Below are 13,706 nucleotides of genomic sequence, written 5' to 3' on the forward strand. Positions count from 1 at the left end.
GTGTGTGTGTGTGTGTGTGTGTGTGTGTGTGTGTGTGTGTGTGTGTGCGTTTACGGACTGGAGATGAACGGGTGAATGCGTTGGTGGATATGAGTTGTAAATTGATGTGTGCACGGTAGATTTCCCCTCTCAGAACAATAAAACGTTTAAACTAAGTGTTAAGCATTTAACAATGCCAACACATTAACGCACGAAATAGACATAAAATTTGATGTACAACCACGAAAACGCAAAACTGCTTCGAAAAAGAAAGAATGTATTTACTATAAACCTTCGAAAAAGCATAAAGTGAGTTATTGGACTTAAGGGAAAAAAGTTTTATATGAAAATATTCTTAAGGAAACGGAAACAAGTGCTTTTGCAAAATGTGAACGCTTAAAATTTACAGTTAAACAAATATATATGTAGATGTACATGAAAGTACGTTTGTGTGCTTATGCTTACACTAAGTGTTTTGACATCATTTTATGCATCACGGTCGTAAAATAAATCATCCGGCCTGGGGTAGAAAACATTCAGACAAATACGAAAACATATGCGCTAAAGCGGAGCCGCGATGTACTTTATCAGCGGTACACCGATTGCCAAAGATCAGATCGCCATCTGCAATAAATTGCAAATTGCCGATAAAAATCATTTCATTTCTTAATCATACTCAATGGTTAACGTAAGTTAAGAGGCTCTTAAACCAAAACTACTAGAGGCATATTGGTCCTTAATTTCTGTCGTCTGTTCCAATAATAAAAGCTTTGACTAAACAGCATATAAAAGGGCGTATCAACCGACTCTTAAATGATAAGATAACATGGGACGATATTTTATGAACTCTCCTCTGCCTACTTGCGAATGTTACAAACGAGGCAAAAAGATTAGCGAACTTCCTTTTTCCGCGAGAAATGAATGTTTTTAAACAATTTTTCAAGGATTTCAACTTTACATCATAAATTAAATGTAAAGATATGCGTGTGGTTAACACATAACTATTCCCGATTATTACACTGACGGGTGCAGAAACACCCATGTAAGCCAAAAACGCTGCACTGTCACACCATCACAACATCGCGGGAATTATTGAAATTTTAATTAAAGCCAAATTGTTGCATGTGTTGGCCATATCAAGCCTGGTTTGTATTTTACTGTTTGGCATCTCGGTTGTCACTGTGCATAAACAAATAATTGACTTGGCATACATTGAACATTGAGCTGTTAGTTGTAAACAGGGGAACTTTTTCCTAGTAAAAAGGCAGAGGAAAAAAGTAAGAAAATTGTATTCGGCCACAGCCGAATATTTTATACCCGTCAACTTTCGATATTGATGAACAACATGTTTACTTTGTGTGGTCTCTAAACCTTCTTTCGGAGTACCATAGACTTTTTGATAAAAGAATGAAATTTTAATATTCTATAATAAGGGAAAGGAGTGGCCGATTTTTCCCATTTTTGTACCAGATTATCCACAGAATATAAATACCAAATTTTTATGGTTATGGTCTTATTTATATGTTTGAAAGTAACGATAATAACGGGTAAATAATCCAATTTATTTTGTTTTTGAAAACAGAGGTAGTCTTAGGTTATATTGTGCTGTGTGTCGGTCCTGTTTTTCGACCGATTTTGTTCGAATTCACAACCAACATGCGCGCAAGAGCTTCCAATATTTAAGAAAAATTTGAATCAGATTTTTATGTTGGTCAAGAATATGTATACTTTATCGGGTCTCTGAGAGTTTCGTCTAGGTGTTGCAACCGGTTTGATACAATCAGTACACGCCTCTTGCTTCGGTAATGGGAATAATAAGAAAGAGGCAAAGAAAAAATTTGCCTTAAATTTGTTTGCATGCAATAACAGTAACGGCATATTTCAGTTGTGTTTAAGCACACGACCATATATTCTCTTCGTTTCTCAGAATGTTTTATTAGTGTTTCAAAAGTAAACATTTGTCCGTTTGAATGTGCATATAAATGTGTACTGAGATATATGCTAAGTTGTTATATTAACCTACATGCATATGGAAATTTTCCGCTCTTTCTTTAAGCTGATGTAGTTTAAGTTGGCAGCAGCTGGTGGTGGCGACGCGAGTTTTTTATATGTCGCGAAAGCAATAAACATTATCGCCGATCTAGTCATGTCAAAGAAATTTTTTAATTGTTTTTATTCTGCATATGAAATAGTGTTATTAGTTTAGGCCTACGATTTTGCTTAAAATGTTCAAACAAAATCTTCGGGAGTTTTTCTTGTACACTACTAATAAGGAGATTACCTTCATAAGCTCTTTTTTGACTTATTTGCTTGTCTTTAAAATTTTATAGAATACTTTTCTTTCTTATTCTTTTTGTTTCTTCACTCCTGGCTTTTAATTTGTAAGCGTCGTAATCTCCAAATTATATTATAAACGTAACTCTTTTCCGCCTTGCAATCGCTGCATGCGTAAACCATTGGGACAACGTTGCTTCAGGAAGTATATTAAAGAGAGAAAACAGAAATAAACATGCATTACATGCAATAATTATTATTAAAAATGCAGAAATCTGGAATGGAAAATTATGTTCGAATGTGACCGAATCTTTTATATTCACCACCTTTATCGTAGGAAAAAATAAAAAAAATAAAAAAATTTAATTTACATTCATTGTTGTGTTGGACATTACATAAGCGGACAAATGGAAGGAGGGATGTGCTTAAATCGATTCAGAATGTGTTGTGTTGCCAGCGGTTGGACAAAATGTATGTGCCTCCATCCTTAGATGGTGTTTATAGAAATGTAAAATTAAAGGAAATGAATTAAATGAGATACGCCAGAGTAAAACTAGTCAGTTATAGAAGACATCTGTGAAAGAATTATTACGCCACCAGTAGCGACATTTATCGAAAACGTGGTTTCGACATTTGCGGAAAGCGTTATCATATTCACCAAGAGAAGGCGATGAATACTATTCATATTGTCGAAACGTTTGCAATATTCACAAGTAATCGAACGTGAGTCGATTCTGAATCGATTTCAACATGTCTGTAGTAAACATTTATCTTTTCGCGAAAGTTAAAATGTCCGCTTAAAATCAGCACAAGCTTCAGAAGTTCTTCCTTATAGGTTGGCATTACAAAGGGGTCAAATTGAGCGAGTGGCACGCCTGCACTATCACATAAATTGAGAATATCTTTATTTTCAAGAACAATAGTGCTTGTAAACACGAGCAGATATGAAAATGATTCATAAAAATGAAAGGAATCGACGACTCCCACCCAGTACTCTCGAAGATCGAAATTTATTGGATTTCTTTTCAATTTTTGTGCGTGTGCGTATTTAATATTTATATTTGCTTTCCGTGTTAATTGCGAATGCTGCCCCTGACTTGTGATTGATAATGAAAAGCAGACTTATAAAAAGCCATGTAACCGGAATTGTTATAAGCCACGTAGTTCAGCCCAAGCAAGCTGCAAACATACTGTGTAAAATTAATGACATATACATTCTTCATATTTTTGTTCAACTTAAAACTCTGTGTAGACTCAACAATCGCTCACCTGCTGCTAAAGCTCGGTCATATGCAAGGAATACTGAAACTAAAGTCAAACAAATTTTTAATTTCAGCCCACAGATTAAGTTTGAAACTAGGTTTTATGCATCTTGAAAGAAATGTCGCGTAGCAAAAATTCATCGTACTGCTGCTTACCGTTTTAATTTTTCAGCCGTGCTGGTAAGTCATTGCGCTTTCACTTAAGCTTTTTTAAACACAAATGAAGTCAACTTCAGCAAAAAATGATTTGAGTTTTTGTAAACAAATTACTTCCACACACAACCCCAATGATAAGTTGATTCTACTTCTTCTTCTTCTTTTGTTGCTACAGCTGTTCTTCACTTACTTAACGAATGATTTGTTCGCAGTAAAGAAAACCAAAAAGAAAACCTTGCTTAACAAAACAAAGTATTACGACTACTGCTACTTCTATTACTATTTTATCAAAGCCGAGAAAAAAATGTAGTAAAATATATGAAGAAAATAACCAAAATTTTTAAAGCGAGAATTTTAAAAGAATCGTGCAAAAGAAAATCGACAGGAAGTAAAGGAATGAAGAAGAAATTCTTTATTGTGTAAAACTTAAGCAAAACATTTAACTGAAAGGAGTACGGCGTGGAGATGTTATTAGTAGTAAAAGTAGAATTTTATGTTAAGCTGTTTTCTTCTTCGTTGCTTGTGGGGAAAATTACATTCTTGTGGTTGTGTTCGAAGAATTAAAATCCTTGTATGTTCTGTGCACACATGGATACATCTAATATTATACGTACATATATACATATACATTTGGCAGAGACTGGTAGTTAAATTTAACGAACTGCGAGCATGTAACATGTGTTGTATGTTTGCACTTTTAAGCCTGCTCGGTTGTGTGCATGTTCATACGTAAGTAGAGTGCAATAAAATCAAATTTTTTTCCGGTAATGAAATTTTCAATCGCTAGTTGAATGAAACAAATGATATAGAATTTATAAGCGGCTTGAAAGAATATGGAGCACACTTCATTGCAAAGAAACATTAAAGGGTTTGGCGGCTTAACTATACCATTGATAATTGTGAAAGGCGCCTACAGTTGTCGAAAATACTCGGTCATCAATGAAAGCCTCCCGATAAACGTCATACAAGTAAAGAATATTGCAAATCTTCTCTCTTTCTCGAGACTACATTATGAAGTTGGAAGATGGAATATAAATCTTAAACAATTAAGTGTAAGCGAAAATGTTGTCGGAAGGATGATTCTTGGGAATCATCAGGTCATTTAAAAACTCCTTTAGCAATAATAATTGCAACTATTGATTTGTATTTTATAATTTAGTGGGACGGACACTTACAAATCTATTCACGGCTCATAAAAAGGTCGAGGAAATTAAAATCAGTAGGTTTTAAGAGAGATATTATCAGCGAGTCCGTTAAGCTTCGGAGTGAAGTGAATTGTTTGGAAATGAAGAAAAAGAAACTAAATTCTCTAAGCCAATTGCATTGATGTCTATTGCATTTCTTTGTTGCTTACAGATTTCAATGCCTAACTTAGCGTGCTTCTCTTTTTGCCTAAAGAAAAAGCCATTTGGTTGAAAAACACACATAAAAGTTGATGGTGCGTAGAAATTAAGTGAAGGGGTCTTTAAATTTTTATTATTTTTCTTTTTATTCATGGTTGGCAGCAGTATATTTTGCACTTACACTTTTGTCTCTTGCAGTTTAGCAGTAACGTAAAACTTTTTTTATGGCTCATGATTACTTTAAATATGTTAATCAAACATTAAAATTGGAAGCATGTCGTTTTCTTCTTCCAAAAGAACATTTCTTTAATATATTAGCGTTGCGGAACCATGCTTTTAAAATCTTGGATGAATCGTTTAAAAATTTTTAAACTAGAAGTTTAATGTACGTTTTAACGGGTATGCTGTGTCTGTCTGTTGGTTAATGGATTTCGCAAAGTTCCTGAATATTTTGATGAAATACTTTCACGAAAGGATGGAAGCTACTATACTGTCGCTGGCTAATCAATATATGTTACCAAAAATATTGTAAAATATTGTAGAACTTGATAGAAAACATTTTGAATTATATACGTTGCACGAATTTTTTTTCAATAAATGCCTTTTCCAAGCGAAGAAATGCTCAATATTTTTGCAAACATCTAACAATATTGCTATTTAGTGTTTTTCAACAAACACTGTACTTATATGGTTTGGAAAGAGTGTCTTTGGCCACGGTTAAATGAACCATTTCATTGCAAATATTTCGACGCAATAGAAGTCACTCAAGAAACTTCTTTGGCTGCTTACAAGGCTATATTTAACGTTAACGGAAAAAGTTCAAATCGATGTTGGAGCCGAGATATTTGTTAAGAATTGTGAGCAAGATCAACAGCTTATACCAGCTATTGATCTTCGAATTATAAAATTATAAAAATGCTTTTTTTCAGCGTCGTCCAAAAGTTTGATTCTATTGAATATTTTGGGACGCTTAGAGTTAAGGAAGACGTTTGCGTATACCAGCAGTATTTTTACTTACATTCCGATATTATTGGGCCGATTGTTGTTATTTACTACTAAACTTAAATATTCACATCTATCTCTTATAGTCTTTGGATAATATAGTTCCGATCAGACTTTTTGATATTGTCTTTAACTAATCACTCTTGATTCTTAAGGGATTTTACTCTGAAATTTTTGTAAATTTTTACGCGTTTACTATAAAGCGCCTGATTGCTGGATCTCAAACTTAATGCTTCTTCTGTGCATTATTCTGACGCTCTGCAAGGGAAGGTAATAAAACACTTTTTCAGCCTTCGACAAACACTGGCTTATTAACGCAACAAGAACTTCGGGCAAACCATTTCATAATTCCCTACGTATGCTGAAGCTCTAAACGCGCAAGCATCTTTAAGAAATCCCTTTGAAAAACAATTGCTTTGAAATGCGAACGGTTTTAGCCAACGTGAGCTTGGACTCAGTAAATAAATATAATGCTTATATAAGATATGCGTTTTAACATCATATAAAGGATAATTTAATCTATAATACCTCAAAACTCTGTAGAGAGGTAGCCAATGGATGTTCAACAATCTCACTGCATAAGAATACTAAACACTGCATTATGCTTCAACCTGCTAAAACAAAACTTTAAGCTTCTACGGCTTGCCTATGTACATCAAAAATTGCACTTCTCCATACGGGCTGTGAGTTCAAGAGACCAACTGCAAGAATAGGTAGCTGGAGATTATAATGCTAATCATAAATATTTTTATAATATACTTCCCTAAGTATGACACCGAAAGATAGAGATTGTACTTTAGTAAGTTCCTGTTGGCCAATAAGTTTATTGCAAATATAATATTAAAGCATATTACCACACATCTAGAAGCCAATCCAACAGGCCCTTGCCATCAACGTAGGTAATCTCCTAGAATGAAAAGGTGCGTCGAATTGTAGCCGGTATTCGTAAAACTTGTAAAAATAAAGAATATTGGTCAGCTTTTTTTCAGATATATTGCAGACTTCCGATAAAGTATTTCACAAAGCCCCTTTTGGAAAAAATTAGGCGATATCTTCGTAGAAGCGCACGCGCGCTGCTCAAAAGTGGTCTTACCGATCGCATCATAGATTTCTTTTTCACGACCAGAAAACTCTTTACCAGAGTTCCACAAAAAAGCGTATTTTCTAAGTATATACAGCGGATATGGCAATCATCCAACGCAAGCACATACTTGTGTTGATGATAACGCTATTTTAAGTAATCGCTATAATCCCACGATAGCTTTGTCGTACGTACAAAGTGACATCAACATACGTGAAGAGTTTCTGGCAAGTGGAAGATCGAAATTAATCTCTCTAAAGGCTTTCATTTTACTTTTACTCTAATAAGGCAAATGTGCGCCCGTATGATATTTCTAATGTGGAATTGCCAAAGCAACACGCGTGAAATCCATTTAGATCGATGTCTTGCTTGATAGTATCACATAGAGACCAAGGTAACCCAAGTCAAATAAAAAATCAATGAATCGTGGTAGAATTCCAAACTGAGCTATAAAATTATAAAGCGCAATTGGTCTTCTGGTATAAAGCTACCCAGTACAGCTCGTGATTGAAGTATCAAAAAATACAAAGAAAGCTATGAGCAGTTCTTCGAACTGTAAGAGGAGCTCCGTAGCATCCGAGAAAGCATCCTTATAACTATCTGAAAATTGTTCTATACATCAACGACCTTATAATAAAATCTAGTACAAAATATATATCTAAAGTTGTAAGACATAAAAATCCTCTCCAACGCTTAATTTCAACAGGAGATAAAATGGTAATATAAAGATAAGCATGCGGCTGCAATCAACATGAAGGCTTCGGTGCTGGCAATGGACTTCAAGATCGCTGATTACTTGTGCAAAAATTTAATTCGTTCTGTTACTTTCAAGTTTACAAAAATTGAATGCATTAAAGGAAAAAGCCTTAAAGACAACAAGTTATTCTAAAATCCTACATTCGGCGGATCAAGACATACGTTCGATGATAATTTGCAAAAACTTATAAACGCCGCGAACTTTTAATCATTAGTTAGCTTGCACGCAGTGAATTTTAATGTTAATGCTTTGGAATTTTGAATAATTTTCTGGTATTAATTTTATTAAGAGAAAAAAAAATTTGAAAAGTTGAAAATTATTTATCATATTGCGGCAAACTGATGCAAATAAATTATATTTGCTCCATTTTACTGTATTATAATAATATGAATGAAAAATATGAAACAAAATTTATTCAAATGCCGCATAAGTATGCGATTTGTTATTTACCTGAATAAAGGTACAATAATAAAACTAAAATAAGTAAAACCGTGGCAACCTAATAAATAATCGTTCACCTATTTTGATTTTCTTTTTGTTTTGTTTATTAGAGGAAAAATTTCGATTTGCAAATATTTTACGATTGCATTAAAATTAATATGTAAAAATTTAAATATTCTTTTTTACTTTTGTTGTACTCGCACAGGTTCACCGCCGCCAACGGTAACGTGGCTTATGAATGGACAACTGCAGAACAGTATCGTCGATTATACGTACGATGGCACCATAAATAGTAAATTAGTTGTACGGAATTTGTCACGAATACACCAGCATGCTGTCTATACGTGCCAGGCGAGCAATTTTCACAAGAAATATGTCTCCACCAATATAACCATCGAATTGTATTGTAAGTATATATTATTCGTTTTTGTTATTATTGTATTTTATGAACCCACACATATCTATTGCTGCTTAGTGTAGAGAGAAGGAGAGCACTGAATACCTTCGCTGCGAGTAAATATGTTTAATAAAATATTTGGTTTTCATACTTGGTTGTGGTTTTCATAAATTGTTCATATGTGAAAGCCATTACAATGCCATTTTATGGCAGAAGCATAACAAAGAAATATATTGAGATAGAAACAGAGAGCAAAACTCCACTTTAGGTAGAATGTAATGCTGGTGTGTACTTTATTATGAACTCTAATAACCACACTAGCATTTAACGATGTCTGTGGCAATACATAGTATTGTATAATAAATAACCGCCAAAGCGCCATGAATTTATTTGGGAAGAAATTTCAAGACTTTAAATATGTCAGAATGTGCACGGGCGTTAATGTGAATGCTTGTAACAATTTCTCTCGCGCGTTAAATAAGTAGTTTCAACAAATATCAATATTGGGTCGCCCCACAAATTATCGAATACTAAGAAAAGGCAGGAGAAAGCTCTTAACTTGCAAGTGCAAATTTTTTAGACAAACGGTTTAGTTTACGGGAAATACAATGCTATTATATACAGAATTTGTGGCAAGGGTTTAACGTGGGTTTCTGCCTGAAAGGCTTAACCCCACGGTGGCCCAAGCCACTTTTAAGCGTACTACGCCCCCTGGCGAGTTAGACAATCCCCACAGAGTAGGGGCCTAAACAGCACCAGAGTCCAGATCAGTTTATTGTGTATGGAACAATAAACCCCACTCTGGTGAATGGCGAGGCCTAGCTGCACTCAATTGTTCCATTTTAGCTAGGAACTCGCCAACCACAACCACCACGAGTACTCCCCGAAGGGCCGCACCCAAGCAGTCAGGACTCACAAATTGATCAACTGACTGCTTCCGCCATAAGGCTTCCACTGTGCTGTTGATCAATTACCACCATTACCCGCAGGCATCCGTGACATGTGTTCAATAGTAAAAATAGGTAAAAGGGGAAAACTTATTCGTCATATCCCTTTTCCATTTTTGCATGTATTAATTAATTTACCAGACATTTTCTATCAATCGGCCAAAGGGAAGGCCGTCCGTCAATTCCTTTTTGCATTAATAGTATAATTAATTTATTTATTTATTACGACTTAAGGACAAAGTCCATCATATACCCGCAGGCATACGTGGCTTTGTGAGGCGAGCTTCCTGACCCCCGTGGCTCCCAGTTTGTTTTGCAAAGCCTTATGGCATACTTTGGGCGGTTGTTAAAAACAACCGTACTTGCTTCGGATTCTCCATACTTTCCTGGTTGCCAGCCCCAAGTGAACTACTTTTCTTCAAGATATATAGGTCTCGGGTATTGCACTGAACATGGTAGACTAGTCTAATGCACTCTACCATGCACTCGCTAGATTACTACCTTCATTGTACTTAAATACCATTCAATATATTTCCTCGGTAGTAACTAGCTTATTGAGTAAGAGCTCTTCTTCCAGCCAACCCCTCCACCATCTTTCAGAAACTCGTCGCCGAGTTAGCAGCCCAAAACCTTAAACTCTTCTTAGCCGGCCGAAGCCGTTGCCCGGGGATCACCGCTGGGAGGTCAGAGTTTCGGCACATCTATGCTTCTCATCAAAGCATAGTTCATCTCCCCGCTATTATATACAGCAACATACGTGTCAAGCTTTTAGAGTGGGCTTTTCCAAATTCCCCTTGGTCTCACATATTTCGTCTCACATACATTCTGAAACAGCCCACTGATAATTTCTTCATCGTCGACCAGTACGCAGGAAAGCGCTACTCATCCTTAGCTACTATGAACAGTATGTCTTATATCTGTTTCTTCGACGTAAGGCCCGAAATTTAATTACAAAATTTCTCGTCTCGCTTTAAATATTTTTACTATTATGGTTGTAGTTGTGACGTTTTCACTTTAAGGCTTCATATATTGCTTTTGGGTGACTGTTCCGCGCTTGTGGGGTGTACTTTCTTCTCTTTACAACACATATTTTCTCGCTTAATCTTTGTATCTGATTGGGTCACATGTTTTGTTAGAGCTAACTTTGTTTCGAATTTTCATAAACAATTTCGTTACACGTTGTCACAATTGTAATACTCATTTGTATGCTGACAGTGTTTTATTGGCTGGCTCGGCACTAGAGTTTATCAGTGTGGGAACAATACTCGAAATCATTCTCTGTCTAAATAGAAGCCAGTAACAAATTCGGCAAGTACGTCTACAAAAAACTTAAATATGATAGAATATCATAGTCCTCCTCAAAAGTTATGTATGCAAGGTTACTGATTATCCTAAATATTGTAAATTGGGTTTTTATTCACAAGATTATTCGTAATCGTATTCCGAGATATTTGTGCGATTAACATAATTAACAAGTAACTTTTGGGTGTGTTACTTAGGCCGAAAATGTAAGTTTAAAAGTGACATTGCTCTCATTCCCTATTGAAATCGCTACAGAAATATCATTACTCATTTTTTGTGCCATGAAGTAGATGATATCAAGTTGTACGATGCAAAAAGAAATATTGCAACACGCCACACATTTTGGGGCTTCATCAATTTGTTGCGAAAAAAGCTTGACGACCATGTAAATTCCAAAGCTGCTTATGGGAGCTGGGACTTTTTGTTTTAAGTTTATGTTTGGGCATTATAAACTCCTATAAACCACAAAACCTCACTAAGAATTGGTTCTTCAGGATTAACTTAGTGGCGGTTATTTCTATAAAGTCATTTCTAAATAAAAATTGGCATGAAGCAATATCTAAAATAAAGAAGTTTATGTTTATATCTTTTACCGTTCAGTTTTTATTCCAATTTGTAAAAGTGTGGGCATAAGACCATTGCTTTCAATGAAAAGCGAAAGAGAAGAGAGAACCTGATGATATATAAATTCTACAAATGAATTGTCGCACTAATTTCTGGGAACTAACGAAGATGTCGCCGATACTAGATTACACACAGAATTGGAGCTTGATAGCTTTTTCTTTGCTGGCATTGCTGGAAGAAATGTTATATTAAAACAATCTCTTAATAACGTACCTTTAATATGCTGCATTTTTTTAATTCGGCATCTTTTTTTTTACTCTTTAAATTGCGATATTGATAAGCTAACTATCCCTTTTTAGTCCCAAATTGATATTGAAGAGTTAAATTGTCACTGCTATTTCGAAATAGCAAATTTGAGATTAGGTGAGAAATACACTGGCAAGCAAACACAAAGATGCATTTTATGACAGTTGACAGATGGCAATGGCGTAATAAGGCCGAACGTTACAAAGTTCGTTTATAATAGGTGCTTAGGTATAGAAGATGCGTTTGGCTGGACACGTATTTTATAAAGGCAGTTCTGAAGTTTTATACCAGAAGCCTATGGCCCCCCGTTTGGAATACTACGGTAGGGTGAAACTGTTATGCAAGATTTTATTGGTGGACTAAAATTAAGGAGTTTTTAATGTTTAGATTAATGTTACTAACATGTTTTATTTAGAATAATCAAATTCTTTCATCCTTTTTGTTATCTATTATTCTCTAAAAAAGCGATGATGAGCCTTAACTAAATTTAAAAAAATATTGTATAATTCATATAAATTTAAACTTTAGTAAATATTTGGTGGCCTGGGTGTGGTTGAGTTTTTCTAGGTTATAAGCGCTATAGAATTGTCCACGAAATCTCTATTGTTGTATGTGTTCTAATTAAATTTAATCAGTCTTAATTTATGACTAATGAGCAAAAATCCACTTCCTTACCTTTGAGAACAGTGTTGTTTTGCGTCCTCTGGCCAATTTGATCCGTAGTGGCCTTAGAAACAGACACAGACACAGAATTTGTTGGCAAAGCTGAAACCGATATCTCAATATTTGTGAACGAAATAATTTTTAACACGCAAAGACGCAGCGGCGAGCAGGGGGATGGACAGAGGCATGCAGGTCGCCCAGAGTTCAATACTAATTTTAAATATTTAAATTTTGTGTTTGTTGAAATTTCTGTCCGAGTGTTTCAAACGTTTTGATGAAACAAATGTACCCATTCTAATGCTCCAGTCATGTACATAAAGAGGTTTCACAAAATATATGTACGCTCATAAAGACAAACACAATTTGCATATCGTTATTTTTATTCGAGTTTATAAAAAATGCGCAAAAAGTCTAAAATCATTGCTCATGAACAATAAATATTGTGTTAATCTATATTTATATAAATCTATATTTGACAACAAGTTATGTTTACTAAAACCTCAAAAAATAGAATGTATAAACATTAACCATTTTTAACATATTGCTGCTCGGGGGGAAAGTGCTCTGCTTTTTTGTTTTGTTAGTTTTTGCTTTTCTTTTTAAAGTTGTTTAGCGATAATCGTTTTAACAAATAGCTATTCAGATATCAAATAACTAAGTGTAAACCTACTCTATACACTTGCGTATGCATTGTCATACAGAATAACATGCAAATAAGCAGGAGGAGAAAGACTTTCTCCCTGAAGTATAAATAAAATAAATTTTAATACATATACATACACACGCATTACGAGGCATACGAACGCTTTTGTTGATAAGCAAATAGTTGATTTTGCATTTACTTTTCTTTCTTTCTACACGCATACAGTAAAGGCTATTTTTCAGGCCAAATGTAAGACGAAAGCGACTTATTAAATTTTCGATCCGCCTGAGTGGCCGAGTAGGCAAGAGTATCGACTAGCAAGTCAATGGTCGTGGGTTCAAATCTCAAGTGCGGTAGAGTTTTTAATAAAAAAGTCGAAAGCCTTAGATGCTAGTGCTTTAAGACTTTAGTCTTACAATTTATTCTCTGGCTAAGTTTATAATAATAATAATAATAATAAATTTTCGAATAATTTTGAAAAATATCGAAATTCGCACAAAGATATTCGGGCTTGTAACTAAAGAAAAAAACACACTTTTAATTGCCATATTCGGACGTATTTTTGAAAAACACCTCCGTTTAATGAGGC

At 34.7% G+C, this 13,706-nt stretch overlaps 1 protein-coding gene across 2 annotated transcripts in view; it reads left to right on the forward strand.

Moving 5' to 3' along the window:
- The window catches only part of LOC119638681 (irregular chiasm C-roughest protein), a 292,205-nt gene that overhangs the window by 176,007 nt on the left and 102,492 nt on the right, over positions 1-13,706 (forward strand). For both annotated transcript variants that reach the window (XM_038035622.1, XM_038035623.1), the window contains exon 8: positions 8,501-8,701. In XM_038035622.1, the coding sequence (XP_037891550.1) occupies positions 8,501-8,701 (201 nt within the window). The remainder of the gene's footprint in view (positions 1-8,500; positions 8,702-13,706) is intronic.

This window comes from Glossina fuscipes, unplaced genomic scaffold, assembly GCF_014805625.2.
Source record: "Glossina fuscipes isolate IAEA_lab_2018 unplaced genomic scaffold, Yale_Gfus_2 107, whole genome shotgun sequence".
Classification (NCBI taxonomy): Eukaryota; Metazoa; Arthropoda; class Insecta; order Diptera; family Glossinidae; genus Glossina; species Glossina fuscipes.